This window comes from Fonsecaea monophora (assembly GCF_001642475.1).
Source record: "Fonsecaea monophora strain CBS 269.37 chromosome Unknown Scaff4, whole genome shotgun sequence".
Taxonomy (NCBI): Eukaryota; Fungi; Ascomycota; class Eurotiomycetes; order Chaetothyriales; family Herpotrichiellaceae; genus Fonsecaea; species Fonsecaea monophora.
This window is the reverse complement of record NW_019173935.1, coordinates 644124-670403: the sequence shown is the minus strand read 5'-3', so window position 1 is coordinate 670403 and position 26280 is coordinate 644124. Positions and strand designations below refer to the sequence as shown.

Below are 26280 nucleotides of genomic sequence, written 5' to 3'. Positions count from 1 at the left end.
CCCTCCCAGCAGTCATCCTATACATTGGCCGAATACCCAACACTCGGCATGCGTCCAGAACTTCGCCTCCTTTCAGCCCATTTCCTCAATTCATCAACCCAAAACACAGTACTGCTTATGCATATCAGAGAGACCAGGTCCCACAGACCCAGCGCCTCGGTCTGAAAAACCCGTTGCAAAAATGGCAAGTATATAACACACAGTTGGCCCGCGAGACTGCCTGCAACCGCGTAGTTGAACATTTTGTTTCCAAAGAGCTTGATTTCGCCAATCAGCACCGACTTGGATTCCGACCGGCAAGTCAGCGCATTGAACATGTCAAAAAGCACAAACGTCGTAAAGGTCATGGTGGTGTCGCGTTTCGTCACCACTCGGGTGCGGAGGGGTGTCGACGCCACCGCCAGCGGGTCGACCGTGGGATCATCAATGTCCACCATCTCTCGAAGATAGATGAAAAGAGTGCCCATCATGATGATCGACGCCGAGGTGAGAACCCGGCGGATAAGTCGTTTGGTCAGCACATTGGCATTGCGAGGTCGTGGCGGCTGCATCATGACCCGCGGATCAACTGGTTCAACTCCCAGTGACTGAGCAGGAGGGCCATCCATGAGTATATCTGAGACACGTTAGCTGAGGAACTGCGAACAATCACCCGACATGACTTACTGATCCAAAGAATCTGCATGGCATTGAGCGGATTCTTGAAACCAAACATGGTACTGAGAAGGACCAAACTCAACGCCGCGACACTCGTGCTCAGCTGGAATGTGATGAAATTTTGAATGTTGAAAAAGATTCCCTTCCCTTGTTCGATGGCACGGAGGATTGTGGAAAAGTCGTCGTCTGTCAGAATCATATCGGCCGCCTCTTTGGCCACATCTGTGCCTAGCTTTCCCATTGCAATTCCAATGTCGGCCTTTTTGAGCGCAGGAGCATCGTTGACCCCGTCACCCGTCATGGCCACCACGTCTCCCCGAGCCTGAAGAGCTCGAATAATCTTCATCTTGTGGTCTGGGCTGGTGCGCGCAAAAATGTTCGTCCTGACAATGGCCTCCGACAGTTCTTCCTCTGACATACGGTCAAGCTCATCACCTCGAAGGACGGACCTCGAACCAGAACTTCCTTGACTGACGGGCATCCCGAGATTCTTTGCAATCGCCACCGCCGTCGTCTCTGCATCACCCGTGATCATGATGACTTTCACTCCTCCATTCATCAGCCGTCGAATAGATCTGTTCACGTGTTTTCGGGGAGGGTCGTTCATCCCGACCAACCCTGCAAAACACAAGCCAGTAAAGATATCCGACTCTGGCTCTGTGGACTTCTTATTTCCCAACGATGGTGTGGAGCTTCTGCTGGTCTGCCGTGGCTTATGCCTGAGGACACCACTGGCAAATGCGATGACCCGGAGTCCCTCCTCCGCCATTGCCTGTGCCGCTGCACTGGCTTCTTTCCGACGGCTCTCGTCAAGCACCACTTCTTGACCATCTTTAGTCAGATACGTGTCAGACCTGCTCAGAATCTGTTCCAACGAGCCTTTGATATAGGCCGTTTCCGACCCATGCCCATAGCCGTTGGTCATTTCGCCAAGGGCACTGCCAATGACAACGCCCATCCACTTTCGCTCCGAACTGAATGGCGTCTCGCTTGTTCGCGGTCCAATCTTTTCACGAACATCGTCTTCACCGTGCGCATCCAACAAATCGAGCATGGCGATATCAGTCGGCTGACCCAGCCATCGACTCTTGGTGACGGTAGATGATCTATCTCTAGTAGAGGATAGCACCGCAGCAGAGGCAGCGGTCGCGGGAGTCCCGGAAGCATTGTGAGAGAGTCGACCGTTGTTTGCAATATTCCCGATTCGAAGGATGGCCTTGGTCGCGGATGTGAGTGCTGCGGTCGGGTCGACGGAGAATGGCTTCCCCATATCGAAATGCCACAATTTGGTCACGGTCATGTGGTTGAGAGTCAAAGTTCCTGTCTTGTCGCTGCAAACCACATTCACCGAACCTAGTGTCTCGACGCTGGGGAGCTTGCGGACAATTGCTCCTCGTTTAGCCATTCGTAACACTCCCAGTGCAAGAGTGACCGTGACAATGATGGGTAAACCCTCAGGAATTGCGGCAACGGCCAGTGACACTCCAATGGTGAACAAATCCAACAGTTTCTTGCCCTGAATAAGACCGATGATGATAATGACCCCAATGACGACGAAAGACATGTAGCTAAGTTGCTTCCCCAGCAAATCCATCGACTGCTGGAGAGGCGTCCGAGGAGCCTCAATCTCCTGAAGCGACAACGAAATCGTCCCAAACTCGGTTTTTCCGCCGGTTGCGATGACAATTCCTTCTCCATGGCCTGACCGCACCAGTGTTCCCATGAACGCGATGTTGTGCTGCTCATTGAGACGTACGTCGGTGCCTACTGCACCAGCAGCATTGTACGGTTCAGGGGTACCGTGGTGCTCCGACCTACGGATGGTCGGGTCCAGCGCGGCAGGAAACTTTTCCACTGGTTCATTTTCGCCGGTCAAATTGGATTCGTCGATTGTCAGCTCGGCAGCGTGAGTGATTCTGATGTCGGCGGGAATGCGGTCGCCGGTAGCAAAGATGACGAGGTCACCCACGACAAGCTGGGATGCAGGAATCGTAGCAGACGACTTTTCCTCGGGGGGGACCGCGGCGCCGTTAGCCAATGGCTCCATCTCAATTGCTTCATTTTCAGAATGCTGATGTCTAGCCGTGTACGTGGTCGATCGGGGCCCCGAGCGTCTGACATGGGCATAATGAGGCACCAATTTATGCAAGGCCTCCAAGGATTTTTCCGATCGATACTCTTGCACAAAAGCGACGGTAACCACAATGGTGACGGCGAGGGCAATACTGACGGCATCGTCTTTGTTGCCAATGAAGAGCGAGATGGCGGCCGATGCGAGCAGGAGAAGTATCAAGGTCTCTTTGAACTGCTTAAGAAATCTCAACCATAGTGGCTCCTCCTCTTCATGGGGCAACTCATTGGGCCCGTCCTTTGCCAGTCGCGCATGTGCCTCAGTCCGCAGCAGGCCTTGAGTGATTGAAGTCTTCAGTTGCTCGGCGGTTTCTTGGGGGGTCAGGAGAGAGTAAGAGGATGTTATCGAGGAGGAAGTGGATGCATAGCGGGCTGGACTCCGCGGCCTGTCTGTCTGCGATTCTGCATTGAAGACCGGTAGTAATGTTGACATGATTGCATGTTAGCTATGTTGATTTCCACCCCATCGTCCGCAAAATGTATGATGAGAAAGGATAGTCGAGTGGATGATCGAAGGCAACACATGCACGGACGACGAACGCTAGAGTGGACTCAAACAAATATCGACAGAGGGAATAGGAGGATAATTGTTGTCACACGACAGAGCGGTCAGCCGTGTGCGCAATGAATCTGTTGGAAGGAAGAATGGGGGTTCGCAGTAAGATCTCAGGGATCCTGTCGCCTCTGTCTCCGTCCTCGAAATCTTGCAAATTGCATTGACGCTACGGTAAGGCATGGGCCCTGGTGGGCCGCAACTCCAAACTCCAATTTGCCCCCCAGAGGCGGAAGGTTGGGCGAACACGAGAAGCCACTAGGTACTAGGCACTACTAGGCGTGCTCGAACACTGGCCATTGGGTTGGCGTTGGGCGGTGGAGGGTGGGCGTTACTGGCGAGGCTGCCACGACTACGAGGGACAAACAAGATCAACCTTCGCCCATCCACCTCTCATCTGCCCATCGGACGCCCAGCCACTCCGCCCTCTTTTCTCCCCGACCTTTCGCATCTCTCAAGTCGCATCCCAACCACCAACCTCCCATTACTTACTCGCATTTTTCCGTCGTCTCCATAGAGAGCGCGCCTTTCTCAGCTTTGATTCTTTGCGAAATCCTCCTCGCATCTTTTTTTGGTCGGATCTGTCTTCGAATCCACTTGCGCGACCTGAAATCAACATCATCCTGCCCTCGACGCGTCGAAGGTCCCTCGCCCACTTCTACAACCTGACTTAAACTCCCCTCACCCGTCCACATGTCCCCGTGAGCTGTCACTCACAGCTCAGCCTCTCACTCACCTTGACATGTTTTATTCAGAACAACTCCTGGCCAAGACCGGGCCTTTGGCTCGTGTCTGGCTTGCTTCTAATGTCGAGCGCAAGCTCTCAAAATCACAAATCCTACAATCCGATATTCAGAGCAGCGTGGGCGCCATTGTGGACCAAGGACATGCTCCTATGGCCTTGCGCCTGAGTGGTCAGCTTATGCTGGGCGTGGTGCGAATCTATGGGAGGAAAGCCCGATATCTGCTCGACGATTGTAACGAGGCCTTGGTCAAGATCAGAATGGTGCGTCGCCTTTCCTTCCTGTAGTATTCTATGCTAATGATACATTAGACCTTCAAATCGACCAACAACCATGATCTGCCCGCCAATGCGGCAACCACTGTCGACCTCAATTTACCTGAATTGCTCACCATCGATGATTTGTTCTCTAATATGGACTTCACGTTCCCCATGACCCAACAACAACCCACTACAATCGAACAAAGTCAATTGCTCGATGAGGAGGAGGAAGAGGACTGGACGAGCTCTCTCGTCCCTCAGCAGAAGAGTTCTCAATCGATGCTCACTCCTAACGAAGAATTATTATACAATGAGGTCGATCTTGATCTCGACTTTGGAGAAGGCGATGACATGGACATGAATGACACCACCGTCAGTATGAATCTTGGTCGAAATGCACAGAGCCCGAAACCTAGTGGCGAAGGAGAGGCCCTCCTTTATGACGATGAAGACGCGCTCGACTTGGATTTCGGTGAAGACACGCCTATGCCGGATCAGCCTTATGCAGATGATACTCTACCTCCTGTTGGTGATGCAGCACCGCTTGAGCTCGAAGACGACGAAACACTCCAATTGCAACGAGTGGCGGGGTCCCCGTCTCGTGGACGAGACACAGAGTCTCCTTTATCAGAGGCTAACTCTGACATCCTTCGCGAACTCGACACGACATTCCATAACCCACCGGAAGAGGAGATCGAAGAAGTGGCAGCCCGGCAACGTCAGCGGAGTAGAAAGCAGAAAGTCCTCATGCCCGACGTTGAAACTGTGCTCCATAATAACCAGATCAAAGCACAGGCAGCAGACCGGTCGAAGATCTTGCGCCCTCCATCGTTTCTGCCTTCAAATTCTCTCACGATGAACTTGGCCAACATGCAAAAGAGCGGCGGCTTTGTTTTGTACGCGATGAATGACGGCCAGTCCAAAGATTGGGCACCCGAGCTCCAAGGTCTATTGTCGTTTGAATTAGTGTCGAAATCCGGGCAACTCAAGAGGAAGCGAGATAGCGGCATCGGTGGTCTAAGCGAAGACGAACACAGTGAAAAGTCCCCACGACTACAAGGCCCAGAAAATGCAATGGAGGATGAAGGTGTCCACCTTGATGATGCCCAGCGCGACATCACCCTGGATGACACAGCCCCTCTACCCATGAGCGACGGCCTTCCAGTCTTCGATAATGCTGCTGAGGACGACGATGATGCCGGCGACGGCACATTCAACGATACGACGGTGCCGCTTGTCCATCCTGCCGACAGCGGCCCTATCTCACTCGGGACACAACATGCAGTTCACCTCCTGCGTGACCGACTTGGAAATGCTGATGATGTCCATCCATCTTCGCCAGCCAAGAAATCCGTGCTCCTACAAGATCTCGTCCCAGAAGGTCGGGCAAGCAAGGAGGATGCCACCAAAATGTTCTTCGAGGTGCTAGTTCTAGCCTCAAAGGATGCAATAAAGGTTGAGCAAGGCGACAAGTCGATAGGAATGCCCCTGCGGATCAGAGCAAAACGAGGACTGTGGGGAGCATGGGCCGAGACAAGCCCAGGCGAAGATCCAACTGTCCCCACAACGGCTTCTCAGCAAGTGGCTGCTTCAGCTTGAGGTTATTGGGTTTTAGGTACGATTTTTTAACAGCGGCAGACAACTATGATTCTGAATAGCTCTGGTAGTTCTCTTGGGGAACTCTGGTACCATTGAGGACAGATTGGGGTCGGCGACGCCTGTATTTTTAGCGGGCTGGGAGGGGCAGGCTGACGACCCGAGAACTATTTGGATAACAGGGTTTGTGGCATTGGAAAAAGGCTACGACAATGAAAGCGGGAGCGTGTCGTTTGCAGGGCTGGGTTGGTGTTTGTGGCAGCCTTGGATACCCCAGTACAACTGCAGATACGTGTTTAGGTCTGAATGAGGATATGTCTTTTTATCCCTTAAATGCAGCTCGATGGTCAACTGGGAATTTGGCTCTTGTATAGGTCTGTCCTTTGTCCTGGAATAATAGTAGTGGAAAAGACGTGCCGCTTGACTGGCTTGACCCTGACGACGCAGTGACAGGTGAGAGCTACATAGGTACTAGGTAATGTAGGTAGCTGTGCACGTCTTATCGAAGGTGTGATACATTCCTACGACTGTACGAGATGTACACATTTGAACTGGTGGAAGCGAGGAAAGAGATTAGCCCGGGCGGGATGCTTTTCGAAATTATGTACCTAACACAAATCAACCATATTGGGCCGAGTGAGTATGTATGTATTAGTATGAATACCTATTTCTAGCAGTGGCAAGGGGTAGGTAGTGGAGAATCCGAGTCCGAACACGGGGGGAAGAAGCGAGTGAATCCACGTTCTGTTTGAGGGTCAGGATGTCAAATCTCCGTTGTGAAAGGCTATACAAGAGCCTCATGGACATGGGAATGGCTCATGGATGCATTGTCCTTCCCGTGCACACACTGGTTCTCTCTCTTCTAGGTGTCCTTGACCCAAGTGCCGTCGTCCATCAAGCCTTCACGCTTCGGGCCTTCTCTCGCCCACGTCTCAACCACTCCATTCTTGGGATCTTCATCCGGCAACCCCCTGGAGCGTCTGACCTCGAGGACCGCCTCCCGCACACGTTTTGTACATTCGATCCTCAGCTCCACGGCCTCGGGATGATTTGCCAAGTTCTCGGGCACAAGACCCAGAATCATCTCGTCCCATCCAGGCAGTCCGGCTTCACGGGCATGTCGGTCCGCCAGATCTCGCCAGCGCTTGCGCAGGTCACCAAACACTGCTTCAACGTCGAGCTCCCGTCCGATTGTAAGAGATATTCTTTTCCCGATCCTGGGTATGAAGCGAGGGAAGGACCGACTCTCATGCATAACCTGGTCCGTTCCTTCAATGAACATGGGTACCACGTCAGGACACTCAGGCGGCTCGAGAATGAGCCGGGCCACACCCCATTTGAAGTAGCGCATCGTCTTGTCAGTGGCTTGGTGGATCATTCCCTCGGGAAAGATGTGTACCCAGCTGTACGAGTTGCTTGCATAGCGTGATGGGGCGAGATACCACCTCACATCGGAGGGCTGTGATGGGTAGGACGGTGGAGGCGAGATGTCGGAAAACGGATCCACGCAATCCCAGGGCCATTGAGCAGGCTTCCAATCCTTGTGAAACCGCGGATTGCTCAGGGGACTGAGTGATTGCTTCTGTGCAGAGATCTTGGAGAGGAGGCGGACAGCTTCGGTCATCGTTGCCTGGTAGGGTCCACCAAAAGGCGAGTGTGCGCCGCGGTGGATAGGGAGGACTTGTCCCAATGTGAAGAAATGGGACGTAAATGCATTTTTGAAGCAGATATCATGACTACCCAGACTCCAGCGGTGGTTCATATAGCCGTGGAAGGCTGCGAAGGAGAAAGGAAGAACGCCCCATATTAATGGTTCGTCGAGGACGGAAATATGGTTCGAGACGGTCAACAGCCCGCGACGACGTGTTTTGAAGTCGGAACGCGACTTTAAGAGGTCGAGAAAACGGGGTAACCCTTGGACTTCGGTTTTGTTCAGAGTGTAGAGGAAGAGACGCGACAACGTGGCAACGGTAAGGATCGTTTGGTACGAGGCACCGCGCCAGAAAAAGCTCGGGGACTCCAGGTTTTGGTAGAGATTGAGGTCATTGCGGTGGAGGGGCATTGGTGATGTAGCGCGGCAAAGGAACGAATGTAATGAAGTCCATCGAGTCTGATTAAGGAAGGGAGGAATCGTGGAGCGCCGTAGTTAGAAATTATCATTAATCCATGTCTGCTGGAGGCGTCGTGCGGGAGCTGTTGGCTGTCAGTAAGTCGGCGGGATTTTTTTTTTGCTGAAGCTGCGGAGCGAATGATTGCGGCAACATTTCCGATAGCGCTCGAACTTCCCATTCTCCTACGCAACAATACCAGCTCACTTTTCGACCTGCACTTGATCAGTCAATTCCTATTTTCCTTTTCGTTTCGTCAGCCATGTTCAGGCCGACTTCTCCTCTAGCAGGAGGTCTTCTATGGTGCGTCTATGTTGGAAAGGGAGCTCTTCGCCGGTCGTCCATACTAATTGAGTCTTGCTTGCAGGAAAATCCCCTGGCGCCTCTCTTCGATGCAGAAAGCGCGTCAACGAAAGCGATTAAAGTTGGTCGATAAAGTGGTCGATACGGTCAGCACTGCCCTACAAAAAAATGGCGGTTTGACGGCAAAAGCGGTAGAACGATGGTACCAGGAGATGCCTCGAGAGGAGGAGATGCTTCCAAAGGACAAGTACACGATTTTTGATCGCAAGGAAAAGAAATACAGGAAAGGCATTCACAGTATGCCTGGCAAGCTCTCATCCGTGCATACAATTACTGATGAAATATTTCAGAGCTACCGAAATGGACGAGAGTCAGTCAGAGACTCAACCCGCCTGGCTTCTAGAAGGCTCAACTCGATCGATACTATCATACGCTACCTCTGCTTCGCATATCATCAGAAAATGCGCCTCGCTCCTCCAAGCTCTGACTGAAGCAAATACAGACTGGGAGCGGTACATGCGCTAGAGTGCGCGGATTGGACATTTACGGAGCTGAGATGCGTTTCGCGTCCACCCAAACTCTTGAGCTTCGACGAGCTCTCCTGCTGATAACACTCGTGGTGAAGCAAATAAGACGTTAGACGCGGCACAACTGTTCAGGCCGTGCTATGCGAAAGAGCAGTTGGGCGGTGCCGAACTACGACTCCTGGTGGAAAACAGGTGTACTTTTATTGATGCAGGGATACAAGCCACCGGGAAGAGAAAGAGATGGGTTTAGGGATAGCGGACAGACCATGAAAGTGCGGCCTGTGTTTCTCGGATGGGCAGAAACACACAGGCGATTACATGGGCTCCTAGTGGTATCGGCCTCGTCCTTTACAGCTTCACAGGAGAGGCTGCCTATATTATCTGTACAATACCATTGATGTGGATTTTTGACTGATGCCCTCCCATCCTGCCTATTACCTTTGTGATCGAAAGAGCTACATACATAATAGTCCCTCGCCAAGAGAGCCAGTGAGTGAGAATGACTCCCCCACAGCGCTTGTTTCCCGTTATCCGAAAGAGCCAGGAGCCCACTTCTACCTCTGACTCTGGAATCTCTACCCCCCAACCTAACTATCTTTAGTGTCTCGATGTAATCTCATGCACCATATACACCTCATATGCTAAGTAGCCGCCTCTACATTGAGGCAATAAGCGGTTGGACATTGTGACAGTCACTGATAGAGGGAATGACATACGAGCAAGTACATTCTCTCTCTTGGCTACACGTGATGGTCCGGTCTGGAATAGGCGGCGGTCGAATGACTACTACCTCCATCCATGACTCCCTTCCTGACTCGATCATGACTCCCCATGAACAGACAAGATAGCTCGATATAGCTCGATAGGTACTCACCCTCGCCTTGTCCCCTGTGGACTTCACCTGCCTGTCCCCTCGTCACCCGTCACGGTTGGATCCATGCCGAAGAAACACCAAAAACGAGTCCTATTCCTCAAACCGCAGTCCAGCAGTCCTCATACCCTCTCGCTCTCGAAGTCGCAGGCCTCCAAACCTGAAAACTCGGATACTCCACGCACCGTCAATGACCTGATTCGGGAGTCTCGTCGTCAGCAATTGAGAAATGGCACGAGGTCTGACACTGCAGCTAACGCATCCTCTGTCCACCCCTCTGTGAGAGCCGTCCTTGACCTACCCACGCCGCCTGCGCCTGCCCCACGACCCAGATTTGGTCCTCGCGCAGCTGGCGGTGAGTTGGGTCCGAGTCTGCTGTGGCACATCCCTGGTCCACCTCCACCACAGAGCTGGCTTACAGGCAGACGCGGTACTTCGACTATTTCCAGTTATCCTGTCGCTCTTACCACCGATCCAGATATTGGCAATGGTCGCATTCAAGTGCGGTCGAGTAATCTGCCAAACGGAGCCTTCCCTTCTGTCACCTCCCTCCAGCATCTCGTGTTGAAGAGCATAGCATGCAATTGGGAATGGCACGCAGAGAACGACGGCGACTATTTTGTGGATCTGCCTATCTTACTTAGGGAAAATCTTTTGAGCTACATTGCCGTATACAGCGAGACGGTCCGGAGTAATCCGTTGAAGATTCTGTTTTTAGATGAAACGGACACCGAGGACAAGGCGCAGGTCACAAGGCTGGACTTAAGCAACGCCGTAGGGACTTGGACGACTTTGAAACAGTTGGAAAGAAATCTATTGGTCAAGAATGCAGGTACTACGAGTATCAAGAAGACGGCCGAAAATCGAACTTTTACAATGGATCCTACTCCAGATAGCTGGGACACTGATGCAAACGGTGAACACGCAACAGACACTCCAACGATCACTCCACTGCCTAGAACTATCCACAACTTCAAGAATTTGAGGCATCTGTCCCTCGCTGTCTCTCCATACAACTTCAAGGCTGCCTCGTGGTCTTCGCTTCTTGCTCTGACTGCTGAATTGGGCACTTTGACCTCTCTTTCTCTGGCACACTGGCCTCAACCTACACTCACGCCAAACGCCGCGTTCACACGAGCCCTAATCAACCGGCCCGATTTCGCATCGGCAGTGTATGACGGATCGGACATTCATACGTCTCTCGACGACGACTGGCGAGAAGCAGCAGGAATGCTGCGGACACTGAGCCGCTCGCTATACTGCCTAAAATGGCTGGATCTTACAGGTTGTGGAGACTGGTTTGCTGCACTTGAATGGAAAAGTCCACTGGCCGTATCGTTCTTCTCTCTACCCTCATTGTCCCCTCCTGGGGAGGAAACGGCTGGCCCTGAATGGAACAGTGGCTGGCGGGGGCTGGAGACGCTGATTCTAGAAGTCGGATGGAGACCGGTTCGTCCTTCGGCGATAGGACACGGCACTCCAGCCAAGGATGAGGATATCGAGGCCGAGCGTAGGCTCTATCGGTACAAGAAAGAGCGTGAACGCTTCGACAGGATTCGAAGCACTGCGCAGTCTGTGGCGCGACATTTGCGGAGTGTCCGCAAGGCGGCTGGCGGCAAGTGGATCGAGGTCAAAGTAAGTGATGAGCTGGTAGGGCTTTCCGAACGTGATGGGCGAATGGTAGAGATATGACCAGCCCTCGCCAGAGCTCACATTCAGGTATTTTCACTTGCTGAAGAAATTTGTGATCTGTTGCATACCTGGTTCGACTTTCTTTGCAGGACTAGACTTCAGAGTCATGTCCTTGTTGCTAGTTGCACTCTTCGGCTTCTTACCTACAGTCGTCTTGGGTTGAGGAGACTTCAAGGACTGAGTGGTGGAGGACACTTTCGTGTGCTTTCTCGTTGGGCTGCCCTGGGACTCGTCATCATGCTCTCGTTTTATGCCTTGCTTTCCTTCGAATGGGGGACTCGTTCCAGGCAGCGGCACGTCTTTGCCGTCTCCAATATCTTCAGCCGCGGGCTGGGCTGGGTCCGGTTTGACTTTGACTTTATCCGTGGCTTTCTTTGCACCAGCGTTGCTGAAAAAGTTGGCGATGTTCTTCTTGTTCTCCTTGCTGTCGACCGGAACAATGAAGCTGGGTGAATTGTTTCCCACTTTCCCGACGGCTGAGTCTACTTGGTAGCATTCAAGCTCGCCCTCATATGGTTTCAGAATCGCCTGAAGCTCCTTGCTCCACTTGTTCCTTGTCGGGTCCAGCCACATCTTGACTTCTTCAGTCCCGGGAGTCAGAATCACTGGCATTCGATCATGTAGGAACTGCAGCTGCTTGTTCGCATCTGTCGTGATAATAGTGTAGGTGTACAGCTTCTCCCCTGTGTCTTCGTACTTGACACAGTCCCATAATCCAGCGAACCACATCAAGTTGCCATCTTTTCTCTTGACGAAATATGGGATTCGCTCTTTTCCACCCGGACCTTTCTTCAACCACTCGTAAAAACCCTGCGCCACGACCAGACAGCGCTTCTTCTGCTTCATCGTGTTCCACATACCCCGGTTCTCGATCAGAGAGTCGTCGCGGCAGTTGATAGTACGCAACATGGACCCGTAGTCGGGGGCGCGCTTGGTCCAGAAGGGGATCAACCCCCATTTCATGACTTTGAGCTGGTAATTGAAGTGCTTCGATTGACTGGATGTCGGCGGGGTCGACTCTTGCGGCTCTTGTTCCACTTGCTCTGCTTGACTCTCGTGTTCTGCAGCAGCGTCGCTGGTTCCTGCTTCGTCGTTGTCCCTGACCCCTTGGTCTGGCACATCTGCCCTGTAAACAAGGCCAAAGGACCCGGGAGGGAAGTTGTAGGTTTCGCGGGCTTCATTGTCGCCGGGGGCATCGTCAACCGGCATGCCTTGCTGCTGAAGCTGGTACCGCACAAACGCCGCGCGGAGACCTAGCGCGTATCTCCCACACATTTTGGAGATGTTGAGGAACTATGTAGAGCATGTCAAAAGGAGGTGGGCGCAGCGAGAGTTGGCAAATACGATGGGAATACGAGTGAGTGGTGGTGTTGGTGGCGCGACGGGTGGTGACGTCGGCGCATTTCGCGAGAAATCTGGGGTAGAATCTCAAATTTATTTCCGCGTCAAAAAACGTGGACCATCAATAAGGATCCTGCCGCACTTCTTTCCAGTTTACCCATTTCTCTCCTATTCTCGAGAACAATCTTATTATCGTCGGTCATGAACATGAAATCCGGTATGCTCACAGCTCAGCTACTTCGCGGCTTCAGGCCTGCACAACCCGCTCCCTCTCGAGCTTGCCTCAATCGCATCCACAGTTTGTCCAGATCACGGCCTCGTCTCCGGAACACACCCTCCCTCAACGCACGAGTCCAGACAAGAAACGCCAGAAACTATGCGAGACCGCCCAACCGATTCGAACAAGCAGTCATCGATGCCCGGGTCAAGCACCCTGTCCTCTTTCCGTTCCTGCTCTTTGGCTCGACTGCTTCAGTAGTCTTGCTCATCATCATGGCGTACGACCAATGGCGGAGGGAGAAGAAAGGCACCTCAGTATATCCTCCGGCGGTCGAAGACCAACTACGGCTGGCCTTGCACTATACCCACATCTCGCCAGACCCGGACACCGCGTCACAATACTTCATGCAAGCTATCAAGAAGGCGGAGGAGGTTGGGATGGACCCGTATAGCAAAGACACGGTTGGCATCCGGGTCCGCTTCTCCCAGATGCTAGAAGAGTTTGGACACGTGAAGGCTGCCATCGAAATTTTGGATGGTATCTCTTCGGATCTCGAACACAAGTTGGCAGAACTCGACCAAGCACAGTCAGTCAAGAGCGATGCTCCATCCGCTCTGGATCCAGAAACAGCAGATTTCCGCGCGAATCTGATCAAGGGAATCGTCAAGCTCAAGATCAAAGTCTCCTCAATGTACGAAAGCGATTATCTCCAAAATCCCACCATGGCCAAACAAGTGCTGTCGGACGCGGTCGGGCTTGTCGTCAAGGAGACCAAGAACCCTCAGGTCAATACCTTCACGGAGGAGAATGGTGCAGGCTTGACTACTGGGGAAATTGCTGCGATGCTGTCCCAGATGGGCGATCTGTACGCCACTTCGGGAGAAGAGGAAAACGCCATCCAACTATATATGCTCACTCTGCAACCGCTGAGGGCGTCGTGCAACGGCACCAGATCCTGCAAAGAGGTTCAAGTCCTCAGCAACATCGCTTCTGCCATGGACATGGCGTTGAAGAAACCCACGGCCAAGATCAATGGGAAGCCAGCGACCAAGGACACGCTCGCGGCCGGGAGACGCGCCGCTCTGAGATGGGCGGACCAGGCAATCGCCACGGCCGACGTTGTCAAGTCTGAGGAGCGCGATGAAATCTGCACCGCCGCTTTGATCTCCGCCCAGATGACTCGCGCAGATCTGTTGCTGGATAATGGCGACAAGGCGAAGGCACGCGAAGCCTTTCAGAGTCTGCTGCCTATGTTGAAGGAGAGAAATCTTCTGCCTCTTGTCGAGACCGCTGAGCAAGGTCTGAAAAGGGCCTCTACTTGATCTCAACTTGATTCGATGTATGAATACGTTTTAAGGTAAAACAGTGTACAGGGTATTCCACTGTTGGCAGTTCTAGCTTCCCTGCGCCCTGCTTTTATGAGTCTGCTGTGGCCAGTGTTGCCGTACACTTTCCTCAGAGCCATTTCTCGGAGCCAAGTCAGGACGATGCGACGAATGCGCAACATATCTCGCATGGATCAGACGATAACGAGAATATATTTGCATTCAGAAGGGCTCGAGATGTATGGCGATCAAGCCTGACGCACTGACGAGGCTGGCCAATAGGAGGCCTGAAACGAATAGAAGGGACGCGTATCTGCGACACTGTCCACCGTTTCAACAGACGCTCGTGGACTTTCTTTCTTTAGCACTATGACCTCGGACATGAGTGTCGCTGTGCATGTCTGTCCATCTCAGAGGGTCGGCGCTTGAACCCCAGTCCACTAATAGGTGATGCAACCTACTGACCTCATTGGGCCACAGACTTGCTCGAGATCGCATCGAACATCCACATCAATGACGGAACGACCCGAAAACGAGCATACTACGGCTGAATCAAAGGTCCCAGCAACTTTGGACGCTCTCGCTTCATGTCGCTCATGGTCTCAAATCTGGAAGTAGCGGCAAAAGGGTACGACTAAGCGCCGACCGCATCATTGGCCACGGCCAGAATGTTGCCTCGGACAAGATCTTACTCTATATTATCTCGACAAATATACTTTGCCAATATCTAAATGATCTCTCTGTGGTGTAACAACATCGGAAACCCAATCGTTCGTCTCTCACTCTGCTGGAGAAACCGCCTCCGTCGGCATTGTGATACATGACATGCAGGCAGAATTTGCTGATCGGGCTCAGCGACACAAACCACGTCAGTTGTTGCCCATATTCCACTTCCATTTCGGGTTCCCCAAGGATATCTTCCGTGCCAAGCGAGTCGCGAGTCCTGGTCCCGTGCCAGACGAAGTCGAGAAGACTTCAACCACTCTGAAATCGAAACCGACAACATGGAATCCGATCTGGCTGCACACGAGCTTTCTTCTAGCAACAACATTGACCTTCGTTGCTCTTATTTCAGTGCTGCTGCTCTTGCTACATGTGACCAAACAACATGACGGCCTAGGACTTCGGACCTCAAATCATTTCACTTGGACGTATGGCCCGACTGCGGTGCTCACCCTTGTTCTTGCTGCATGGCGACAGATCGATTACTATTGTAAGGCTCTTACGCCTTGGGACGAGCTGGCTCGAGGAAATGCTCACCCATCGCAAAGTGTGCTGCTCGACTACAAGTCGCCCCTACAAGTTATAAGCTTCTACAACGCGTCGAAGAACAGACATTTCACCATTGTTACGACAATATTGGGATTTGTTGTTCTCAAGCTGATCACACTTGCCTCTACTGGTCTTCTTTTCCCGGATCCCGTCGCCTTACCCAGCAGTCAAGTTCAGGTCTCAAGAATCACAAGGCTGGACGGTTCACTCTATGATGCGTCAGCAAATCAGGGGCTTTTCGACCCGTCAATTGCATACACGGCTTATGCTGCTATGAGTAAGGGTTTAACTTACGCAGAGGGCACGACTGCTGAGATGGTTTACGAACAGATTGGGGAATTCAGACTGCCGATACAGGGTCAGGACGCCAACGGAACAGTTAGCGCAGAAGTTCGAGCTCTCGTCCCAACATACCACTGTGAGAGTGCCCCTGTGACAGTCAACCTTCAGCCTGCAAATGTGACAGATTTTCATCCGCAGGACACCCTCCAATTGTTGTTCCCAGAGTGTACTTTGCGAGCAGACGGGAAAGGCACGCCGGTCTATGCCCTCAATCCTCAGACTTTCGTTTGTCCGGAACGTCAGCTGAGTCCTCTAGTACAACAAATTGATTGCAACACGCATACGTCTCTTGGGGGTCAAGATAATTGGCAGCTATTGACCCTGATAGACTTTCGCTACAATCAAACGATCGCCAATGCGAGCGACTTGGCTTTGGGAGATCCAGTTACGGCAACAGCTTGGTCTACAGCCGTGGCACAAATGACTGGCATAGCTTGCAGGTCGGGGTTCTCGGTCGAAAGCATTCAATTATCTTATGACCTTGAGAGTGTTCCTCGACGAATCCGGACGACCCGCACAGGCAACAGCAATGGGACCATGCCGGGGAATTTCACAGCTTTTGATCTCGGCGTCCTGACCACTTCGGCTCTCAGTGCCAGCGCAGACATGTTTGGTAATCTGGTGGATAACCAGAACGTTCTGGAGTATCCTAATGTCCTTTTTAAAATGATGGCAGCAATGATTGGCGGCACATATGAAGATTTGCTGAATGAAACTACAATGGTCGCAGCTGCGGAAAAGGTTCTGCAACAAATTGCCCTTCAGTCGGCCGCTAAATACATCATCAGCAATGACAACACTACTCTCCCAGGTACCTTTCTTCGACAGGAAGAGAGACTCCAGATCAGCGACTTGTCGCTCTGGATTATGGTCTCTGGCTGCGTCGTAATGGCTTTGTTGACATTAAGCCTCCTCTGGAAGAGACCGAAGAATCCGTGTCTCCACAATCCTGAAGCCCCAAGCAGGACTGCAGAGCTCTTAACCTATAGTATTAATCTCAGGGCAACGTTGAGGGGGGTCGGTCTCGGTGGAGATGACGAGCTTCATGCCAAGCTTCAAGGCTTCAGATTCAGTGCTGAGTCTCAAGGAGATAATGACGATGAGCGTCTCATCTCTATCTCACTATCAAGCCCGGTTCGTTCTCCAGACGACAAAGACAATAACAATGTGGCTGGAAATGATGAGACGATATGGTGGAGCCCTCTGACCCTCAAACTTCCAGTTGTCATCATCAGCCTGGTTCTGCCACTGATTGCCCTTGGAGCACTCGAGGTCATACAGCAGATTTCAGACAAACACCATGGATTCGTCGCTGTCCAGGGATCGAGCAGCATGTCCATCACCATATACACCCGGTTCCTCCCTGCTTTGTTGATGTTTCTAGTCGCAACTATGGTCAATGCTCTCGATTTCAACATTACTGTTTTAGCACCATACAACGCGCTCCATTCCAAAGTTGGGGCTTCGGCATCGAGAAGTATCGCGACATCAAATCTTGGTTGTCTGCCTCCACTTGCCATCTGGAACTCGCTACGACACCGTCAATGGGGAACTGGACTTTCCGTGCTTGCCAGCCTCATCGCAAGTGTTCTTACTATTGTGGTTTCCGGCCTCTATACTGTTGATAACCTTCCCCTGACTCGGACAGTCTCTTTGAACCGCTCAGATACGTTCGATACGAAATGGGTCAATAGTGTCAAGAATGACGGCTCCGCAGCCGTTGTAGCAAGCTTGACGGAAAGTCTGGGTCTGGACTATCCGCAATTCACATATGGGGAACTAGCTCTGCCTTCCCTGAAACCTGTTGTGTCTACGAAAGGTGGTGTTGACACGAACGCCACTCTACAGATTCAACTTCCCGCCCTGCGCGGCGATCTGGAGTGTGTGGAACTGACTAGAGATATGGTGAATGTGTCAGCAAGTTATAATTCCAGGATCGAGACAGCTCAGGCCTCGGTCTATGCTACGGTGCCTTTGCCGCCAGCGTGTTCCCGTGGTGGCCCCAACGGTACGGCAAATTCCATTCAGCTCAGTAACACCTTTACGTTGAGGGGGAACTCAAGTTTCGTTGGCAAGCTCTTGGATCTACACGTCGGTCCATTTGATCCAATACAGGCTTCTAGCTTTGGCGAAATTTCGCCAAACACACAGCCAGATAACCCTCCTGGATGCCCGTCTCTGGCTTTGATCTATGGATATGCAGACGTCAACGCCGAGTCAAAGACAGCAATGACGACCTTGATGTGCTATCAGTACATCGACCAACTACAAACGAACGTGACTTTTACCTGGCCGGATCTCACCATTGCCACAAGTCAACCTCCCGTGGTGAATGAATCTTCCACAGAACGACTCCCCAGCGGCATGAACGGCGAGACGGCGTTCCAGTTCCGGTTGCAACTGCACATGGACGATGAGTTCTCCTCTTTCAACCAAACAGGGAACAGTACTGCTACACTGGCGGAGAGCTCACCCCCATTGGACCATTTCTTTCAAGGCGTCGTCTTCGGGAAGCAACCGCTCGAAATGTCTGTTCTGGCAAGCACCCACGAAGCAGATGTCTCCCAGGTCTACGGTGGCATCCGTGGCTTTTACCGGCGGTACATGGCGCAGGCCATATCAAGCAACATGCGAGTTCCCAGCGAAACTTCGGCCGAGGACTCCGCAACGAGTCCTGCAAACCGCACAACCGTGACGGGCACGCTCCTGGACGCGACCTCCCAAGCTCGGATCGTCCAAGACCGCACCGCGAAAATCATCCTCCAGGTCCAGCTGGGTCTCATCTTTGCGCTTGCCTCGCTCGCCGCATACTGTTCCAAGCTGCACGAGCTGGTCCCTTTCAACCCGTGTACCATTGCCGGCGTCGCGACGCTGTTTGCAGGGAGTCGAATGTGCGACCCGGACGACCCTGTTGGCCAACGCGTCATGGGAAACGGTGGCCGGGGACTGTCCGACGGCTGCTATCGATATAGACTGGGATGGTGGGACATTGGACATGGACTTGGAGGAGAGCCACATAGATGGTACGGCATTGACGCGATGGACCGAGACGACGAAGAAAGTCCGTAGTCGGTAGCGGCGTTGAAGAAGGGGGTAAATTGTCACCGTGAATATATCTCTATCTAACAATATCCCAGACAGGCCGACGAGGCAGGAATCAACTTTGTATATGTACTCGGTATATATGTATATATGTATGAAAAAGAAGCGTGTATGTATTTATGTATGGATTTCATCTGAAGTGTCACCCGGCTAAATTTGCTATGGAGTGAATGCATTTCCGCTCTTTCGTTTACATCGTTAAAAGGAGTGTGCGTTTGGTTTGGCTAGGTACAATCGTGCCGAGCACTCTGTGTCTGACTATATTCGTCTGCACGTCTTTTGAATTTTCTACCCCCTGCCTGCCTGCTTGCTCCACAACCTCCCCATAGAGGTAGCGCACACAACTTAGTGTGTGGGTGTGAGTGTGAGTGTCACTTCTTGTGGTTTTTCTTGGGTAATCAAATCCCATGATGATGATGTGTCTGTACCTTTCCCAAAGTTCAAGTTTTTGTTCTCGTTTCTGTGGTCCCATTTCTCCGTTTCCCATTTCCCAGCCCTGTCAAGAAAGACCTGATAAATCCCGGTTCCTCCTTTTCCGCTCTCAGAAAGAAAGAAAAAACCGCCTAAACCTCTTTCCAAAAGCAAAAAGAAAAGACTAGATTTCCCGTCGCTCGTAGATCAGAGAGAAATGATTTGAAGGGTTAGAAAACCCCTCCAAGTGTTCGGTCTTTCTTTTTCTTTTTGGCCCAAAAATATGATACATTGAAGGTAAATATATAAAGATCTAAAAAGCTGGGGTGGTGGCGAAGGTGTGTGCTTGAACATAAAAGTCTGGGGGTTTCACACACGTACAGACAACACACGACTTGGAAGAAAAAGGAATGGTGGATCAGTCATGTCTCCTAGCCAGCGTAGGCAGAGCCCACGGGCGATGAAATCGAGTTGCCGTTGACGAGGATGCCGTTGGAACACATGAAGTATGCGTACCTCTCGACGGCGTCTGTCGAGTCGAGGAAGTCGATGGCTTGCGTCAGGAAGTTGGCGACATCGCTGTCACTTCCGGACGCCCCGAACTCGGTGAGCCAGACTTTGCTGACCCCGTTGGCTTTTGCGGCCGTGATGACGTCCTGGACGTGGCTCTTGAAGTAGGCGAAGTTGCTGGCCGAGTCGTACCAGTGAAAGGCGACAAAATCGACCTTGCATTGACCATTGCAGGACTCGAAGAAGGCGTTGAGCCAGTCGATGCCCATGAGTGGGTTGGTGCCCGCCCCGTTGGTGATGGCGGGCGACCCAAGCTCAACTTGGCCGGAGAGGGGGTTCATGTTGTCGATGTACAGCTTGGCGGCCGTCGCGGGGTCGATATTCGATTGGGAACCAAGATCCGGTTCGTTGAAGGCCAAGGCATGCTTGGATCCGCTGGCGATGGCGGACTGAACAGCGCTGGACCAGCCTGAGATGGAGTTCTGGCCCCAGAGGAGAGGGACGAATTCGGCACCAGAGACAATCTGGCCACCTGGCGATGCTGCCCAGTTGTACGCCCAGCTCATGCCCTTGCCGGCGAAGGCGTCAGTCAAGGACGCGTCGTTGTAAGAGAGACCTCTCTTGCCCGATGAGCCAGTGCTAGGAGGTGAGCTTGGGCTTGAGGCGGACGACGACGCAGAGGCGCTGCTGGCTGCGCTGGAAGCGGGAGACCCGCCAGTCACAGTGGCCAATGTCGTTGGGATGATTGTAGGGGGAACGCCTTGGGAACCAACGGACGGCACTGAGATGGAAGAGCCACCGAAGGATGGAACACCCGAGCTTCTTCCGCCGCCGGGGAAGAATTGCCCAGCAGTAGCAGAAACCGAAACAAAGCTGAATGAACTTGATGAGGACAGATCACCCAGTGCAGCGGACGTAGTAGATGAAGCCGAGGTCCAGCTTTGAGAAGCACCATAGAATCCGCCGGGGCCTTCGGGTGCAACAGATGCAGAACTGGTGCTCGATGAAGCCCCGAAGAATTGGCCTGCACCCCCTGAAGGGGCAGATCCCTCGGAGGGGAGAGTCGCTGTAGAGTCCTCGGACCCACCAACGCCAGCAGTTGCTGTGACCGTGACGTACTCGACAGATGTGGCGGTGATGGTGGTAGTCAAGACGAAGCAAGACGACATGTCACCATCAGTTGGAGCAGCTGCCGTTGCAGCGGCGACTGTTGGGGCGGCATCGGTATTTGCGAGCCCGGGGCTAGAAGCGACTGCTGCAACCTCGGGCGGGCTAGAGAAAGCCGGAGCAGGAGCGGGAGCCGTATCGGGAGAAGACGAGTCGAGCGGGATGGGCTGAACGGTGACAGTCCTGACAGCTGTAGCCACGACAGAAGAGGGTGTCTCCACCGAAGAAGCACCAGAGTCTGGACCCTTGGTGTGAACAGTGCCATTCATGGGGTAGATGCCACCAGTTGGCATAGCCCAGCCACCACCTGTGCCACTGCCATAGTGGAATCGTTCGTGTCGTTTAGGATATGCCAAAACAGCCGAGGCGAACAACGCCACAGACAAGTATTTGGTAACCATATTGAATCAGATGAGTAAGCTGTTGACGGGGATGATGTTTGATGGGTGCAGTAGTCTTGCAGGAAAGCGATGCGAGGTATAGTATATGGGTTTTTTTGACGACCCGCCTGGGGAACGCTGTAGCCGATTCAATCAATGAAGGACCTGGTTGGGTGAAAGAGTGACCGCGAGCGTAGCTCTGCAGTGTGCGAATGACGGAACGAAGGACTAGCCTTGCAGAAAGAAAGACGAAGTGCAATGTGTCGCACAAACGTGTCAGAGAGCCTACAACGGGGGAAGACAGCTGTGTAGGAAGGAGAAGGAAGGAGATGTAAATGAAACGACAAGAACCTCAGAGTTATACCTCTGCCAGCAGAGGGGTCGATGGGGAACATGGTGGAAGGGGTTGAAGGATAGTTGTGAACAGGACAGCAAAAACGGGTTGGCACGTTTCATGGTGGTCTTTCGTGTGACGGGGATCCTGGTAGATGGTAGACCGCATGTTTCCCGGTGTTGTAAGAGACAGGTCTTTTCAAGATCCATTCGCTGGCAGCGAGAAGAGAAGCGGGTAAAAATGACATGTATCAGAAACGCCGTGACCATGGGTCGGGCTATCGTAACGGTCCTGGTTGCTGGCATGGGAGTCCCAGATTCCCAGGCTGGGGCCAAAAAAGGGGAAAGCTGCAGAACAGGCGAGGTCAATTGGCAACGAGGCTACTGTCGCAGGATCTTGGTCGTTCCGAAGCCAGTCAGCGGCCAGATTGGTAAAGATCTGACCTGAAACCGCCAATGGGGGCGGCAATGCAGGGGAAACATCCACCACTGCGAGCTCCGGCGAGGTCCAGCAAACGGGTGAGCCAGTTAAGCTATCGAAACAATCCGATGAGGGTTAGCTTTGCCGGTCGCAACGCTACGTGGTGTCAGGTACCAGCCACCCGCGCAACAGACCCCTGCTTGGGCCCAAGGGGAAAACGGACACTAGTCCAGAAGATCCCAGTGGCGGATATTCTTGACATCGTGAACAAGGAGTGGATTAGTGATTGACAACGAGAGTCTCTGCGGGCAGTAAGAAAGGTGGAAATAGTACTCAGCTGTGCTATATTAGTACTGAGATATTGATGAAGCGATTCAGAGAGAATGTGTGTAAGTATGTGAGAGAGTGTGTACCTAGAATCTGGTGGGTTGTGGGGCTTGGCATGGGACACGTCATCTGTTCAGTGGACTGTCCTGATGGTGGTACTAACAGGGAGGCATTTAGTACGGAGAACTTCCATATCGGGAATAGTTTCCCCTTACCTGGCTGGGTCTTCTGGCGTGATAGGATCATAGTACTAGCAACACACGTGCTACGAATAGATACTCCGTACTTGGTACCTTTCTATATCGCATCCCTATCGCATCCCAGGGATGAAGGTCCCGTACCAGGCCATCTACAAGGGAATGGTACTAGTACTCGTTAATCTCCATCCTCCTCGCCATTTCCACCGATTCACTTCCTAACCACCATCTTTCCCTTGGTCATCTTGAAAATCTGACCATTTGATATCCCGATTTCCGAAAGTCCGCGCAATGTCAACAGGGGGGAAGTTGAAAACTCCTCTGCCCCCCGCTTGCGGATCCTACCAAAACAACGTCCCCCCCTTTGGGTTTCTGTGCAATTTAAGAAACGCTCCAGGCCTTCGACCATGTGGTGCGTTGTACGTACGAAGGATATGTACTCCAGTATCGTCTTCTAGCGCATTGACATTGCCATTTCGTTTCGATTACGGCCACGCGGTCAGATGTCGTGCAGAAGCGAAACTTTATGAAAAGAAACGGGCACGAGATTCAATGTCCTGTACGAGGTACTCGGTATGATCTTCGGACTTCAGGGCTTCTTTTCACGCCCTTGAAGCACTGCCATCACATCACTCACGTTGTCTTTATCCCCCTTGCGTTTCTTTGGGCCACGCTTCCGTCCACTTTTCTTCGCCGACCCTCCACCCTCGTCCCACCCTGCTTCGTCCTCGTCGTCCTCGTCGGCAATCCGACTCTCACCGAATCCTAGATCCAGATCTGCAGCATCTGCCCTATCTCGTTCTCTCAGTCGAGCCAGCAACTGCTGCTGCCTCGCGGCTTTATCAGGATCTGACTCGACAGCTGAATCCCCACCCGTCTCCTCCGTTTTTCGTAGGCCTGCAGCCCGCTTCAAGGCCGAAAGGAGTGTAGGATCTTTCAAAATCGGATTGGTGCGATCCTCGGCTTCCTCTTCTTGATTTTTTGTCGCAAAGTAATTTCGTGGCTTGTTGCTCGTCGATGCAGCGGTCTGTTCGGTGGTCTCTGCTCTTGACGCCGTCTCTTTGTCGACTGCCTCATCCTCTGACTCGCTGTTGATACCGGCGAGTGGATCGTAATCGGCTACTCCTTGGAAGATATCATCATCATCCTCTTCGCCCGCTTGCTGGTCCAGAAGGGCTTGTTGCTTCGCTAGGAGTTCTGCTGGCACTTCCATCCCAAGAGGTTGATTTCGATCGCCTTTTGGGACATCCTCCTCCTTATCAAGCCAGCGAGTCTTCCTCTTCGTCGTTCCATCTTTATTGGTGATGAGTAACACCTCTCGGCGCCGTCCATTGATGATTTCAACGAATTTCTTCTTGTTTGGCTTCTCCGAGGTCACCTTCTTGAACCGTGCTCCAAGTGCTGGTTCTGGTTCTGGAGGGGCGGCCGCTGACATTCCACTTCGGCTCTCCTTCAGCCGTCGCAAGATGGCATCTCGTGTCATGGGTTCTTGGAGATCATCCGGGGTTTCATCTTGTGGTTCCTTCGAAGTCGGCCTCTCCATCTTCACATCTCTCTGCAGGGCTTCCTCCAGTTCGTCGTCTACGTTCAATTGAGCAGGCGCATCCCCCCGCTCGGATATTGGAGCGCTGTTGACATCTTCGCCTCGTCGAACTCTTTCCAACAGTTTCCAGTCCAAGCCTTTTACTAGATGTGTACTCTTAAGATCGCCACCAATCCCAATCTCGCTTTTCAGCTTCTCAAAGGTAGCCTCGTCAATCTGTTGTAGTTTGTACATCTCTTCCAATGCTTTGACTCGCTTCTCCTTATCATCGAGTTCCTCCACACGCTCTTCGTCCGTCTGTCGAGCCAAGGTACGGTCTTGGTAGCCAGAGGCGAGTTTACTGCCTTTCGGTGCGCTTGACTTGAACCTTTTCGTTGGAGGTTGTCCATCGTGTTCTTTTCGATATTCTGCAAGTTGCTGCGTGAATACTTTGGCGGCATTGAATCCCGCTACAGAGCGAGGCGTCATAGGAATCGATGCGCGGGCTCGAGAGCCAAGCGCGGGCTTCTTGAAAGTTGGCGGGGAGGTCCCGCTGCTCGATGGAGTTGCATTTCGGTCGGATTGGATTAGACTTCGAAATTGAGAATTGTCCATCGTCAGCTGTGAAGGCCTAAGGAGCCTTGGATCAGTGTTCAGTTGGTTGTTGAGGGAGAGGCGCCTGCTGTGCCTGCCAAATAAAAGTTGCGGGCAGAGTTGGAGTCGAGAATGAATTCATCGTCGGTGATTTTTGGCGCCTCCGCTCCGCCCCCATCTCCAAATCAACTCCGCTGATTCGATTCTCGCCAACAATATCTGCCTAAGTACCAAACAGACTTCTAGACGTTAGGATGGGAAGGAAACGCAAGAACACCGAGCGCGCTGAAACTGACAATGACAATCCTTCCAAGAAGCGGCCGCCTGCAACGCCTTTGCCCGAAGGCGTTCATCATTACCAGACCATCGAGGAAGTTCCATGGGACATCCAAAAGTATGAATCGCAACACCCATTCTCTACCGAGACTGACCTGTCTCACTTTTACAGATACTGGCATCAGGGCTACTCGATCTTCTCAAAATATGACGACGGTATCTGGATGACTGATGATTCATGGTATGAAGTCACCCACGAGTCGGTTGCAAAGTAGGTTCCTCGTCCCCTCTTCTCCTCTATATGAGGTTTGTCTGACTTCGATTAGCACAATTGCACAACACATAGCAGAGGCCGCACCACCGGGCAAGTCGATCATCTTCGACATCATGTGTGGCGTGGGCGGCAACACCATCGCATTCGCACTTTCCGGCAGATGGAAACGAGTGTACGCGATTGAGAAAGACGCCGCTACCCTAGCCTGTGCCAAACACAATGCCGAGATCTACGGTGTTGCTGATCGGATCACCTGGTTCCAGGGAGATTGTTTCGAGATTCTAGGCTTGGGTGAATCTAAAACGGGGAATACTGTGGAAGCACTGAAGGCGATTGCCAGCAGTTATGGTGTCATTTTCGCCAGTCCCCCTTGGGGAGGTATGTACGCAAACACCAGTCGATTAGTCCGGCGCTTACATTTGGTGCAGGTCCTGGATACCGAGAAGCTGAAGTCTTCGATATCGAAGCGATGCAACCATACTCTTTCAGCCATCTCTACGAGTCCCTCAAGACGCTGACACCCAACGTGGTGTTGTATCTACCGAGAACTAGTGACCTGAGGCAAATTGCGAAAGTAGTAGGTGAGGATAAGAAGACTCAGATTGTGCATTACTGCACCAAGGGCAGCAGCCGTGCCCTGTGTGCATACCTGGGGGATTGGGGGCTGCTGAAATTGGGAGACTTGTGATACGAGTTGGCACGGCCTGTTGCATAATGTCGCCCCGCATGAATTACCGCTATGATACCCTGAAGTATTGAATTTCTCATATTGCTGCTCTACCTGCGGCCTTCATCTCTCGAGTGACAAAGTAGGTGTTCTATCGCG

At 52.4% G+C, this 26280-nt stretch overlaps 11 protein-coding genes across 11 annotated transcripts; 6 read left to right on the top strand and 5 right to left on the bottom strand.

Annotated features, from left to right (window-relative positions):
- Nucleotides 1-17: 17 nt before the first annotated feature.
- Nucleotides 18-3220, bottom strand: AYO21_01229 (hypothetical protein; the record flags this gene model as incomplete). Its single annotated transcript, XM_022651213.1, has 2 exons — nucleotides 18-616; nucleotides 667-3220. 2 exons carry the CDS (start codon nucleotides 3218-3220, stop codon nucleotides 18-20), a joined length of 3153 nt encoding a protein of 1050 aa, XP_022516691.1.
- Nucleotides 3221-4082: 862 nt separating this feature from the next.
- Nucleotides 4083-5942, top strand: AYO21_01228 (hypothetical protein; the record flags this gene model as incomplete). The annotated part of the gene is made up of 2 exons (XM_022651212.1): nucleotides 4083-4346; nucleotides 4395-5942. The coding sequence occupies 2 exons, from the start codon at nucleotides 4083-4085 to the stop codon at nucleotides 5940-5942; spliced, it is 1812 nt and encodes a 603-aa protein (XP_022516690.1).
- Nucleotides 5943-6801: 859 nt separating this feature from the next.
- Nucleotides 6802-8001, bottom strand: AYO21_01227 (hypothetical protein; the record flags this gene model as incomplete). Its single annotated transcript, XM_022651211.1, has 1 exon — nucleotides 6802-8001. The coding sequence occupies one exon, from the start codon at nucleotides 7999-8001 to the stop codon at nucleotides 6802-6804; it is 1200 nt and encodes a 399-aa protein (XP_022516689.1).
- A 308-nt stretch (nucleotides 8002-8309) lies between these two features.
- On the top strand, nucleotides 8310-8753 carry AYO21_01226 (hypothetical protein; the record flags this gene model as incomplete). Its single annotated transcript, XM_022651210.1, has 3 exons — nucleotides 8310-8350; nucleotides 8415-8647; nucleotides 8701-8753. 3 exons carry the CDS (start codon nucleotides 8310-8312, stop codon nucleotides 8751-8753), a joined length of 327 nt encoding a protein of 108 aa, XP_022516688.1.
- A 1061-nt stretch (nucleotides 8754-9814) lies between these two features.
- AYO21_01225 (hypothetical protein) lies at nucleotides 9815-11440 on the top strand (the record flags this gene model as incomplete). The annotated part of the gene is made up of 1 exon (XM_022651209.1): nucleotides 9815-11440. One exon carries the CDS (start codon nucleotides 9815-9817, stop codon nucleotides 11438-11440), a length of 1626 nt encoding a protein of 541 aa, XP_022516687.1.
- Nucleotides 11441-11473: 33 nt separating this feature from the next.
- AYO21_01224 (hypothetical protein) lies at nucleotides 11474-12715 on the bottom strand (the record flags this gene model as incomplete). The annotated part of the gene is made up of 1 exon (XM_022651208.1): nucleotides 11474-12715. The coding sequence occupies one exon, from the start codon at nucleotides 12713-12715 to the stop codon at nucleotides 11474-11476; it is 1242 nt and encodes a 413-aa protein (XP_022516686.1).
- A 267-nt stretch (nucleotides 12716-12982) lies between these two features.
- Nucleotides 12983-14323, top strand: AYO21_01223 (hypothetical protein; the record flags this gene model as incomplete). The annotated part of the gene is made up of 1 exon (XM_022651207.1): nucleotides 12983-14323. One exon carries the CDS (start codon nucleotides 12983-12985, stop codon nucleotides 14321-14323), a length of 1341 nt encoding a protein of 446 aa, XP_022516685.1.
- Nucleotides 14324-15151: 828 nt separating this feature from the next.
- On the top strand, nucleotides 15152-19009 carry AYO21_01222 (hypothetical protein; the record flags this gene model as incomplete). The annotated part of the gene is made up of 1 exon (XM_022651206.1): nucleotides 15152-19009. The coding sequence occupies one exon, from the start codon at nucleotides 15152-15154 to the stop codon at nucleotides 19007-19009; it is 3858 nt and encodes a 1285-aa protein (XP_022516684.1).
- An 875-nt stretch (nucleotides 19010-19884) lies between these two features.
- AYO21_01221 (hypothetical protein) lies at nucleotides 19885-21531 on the bottom strand (the record flags this gene model as incomplete). Its single annotated transcript, XM_022651205.1, has 1 exon — nucleotides 19885-21531. One exon carries the CDS (start codon nucleotides 21529-21531, stop codon nucleotides 19885-19887), a length of 1647 nt encoding a protein of 548 aa, XP_022516683.1.
- Nucleotides 21532-23377: 1846 nt separating this feature from the next.
- AYO21_01220 (hypothetical protein) lies at nucleotides 23378-24925 on the bottom strand (the record flags this gene model as incomplete). The annotated part of the gene is made up of 1 exon (XM_022651204.1): nucleotides 23378-24925. One exon carries the CDS (start codon nucleotides 24923-24925, stop codon nucleotides 23378-23380), a length of 1548 nt encoding a protein of 515 aa, XP_022516682.1.
- A 233-nt stretch (nucleotides 24926-25158) lies between these two features.
- On the top strand, nucleotides 25159-26142 carry AYO21_01219 (hypothetical protein; the record flags this gene model as incomplete). Its single annotated transcript, XM_022651203.1, has 4 exons — nucleotides 25159-25298; nucleotides 25353-25451; nucleotides 25507-25832; nucleotides 25883-26142. 4 exons carry the CDS (start codon nucleotides 25159-25161, stop codon nucleotides 26140-26142), a joined length of 825 nt encoding a protein of 274 aa, XP_022516681.1.
- Nucleotides 26143-26280: the final 138 nt, after the last annotated feature.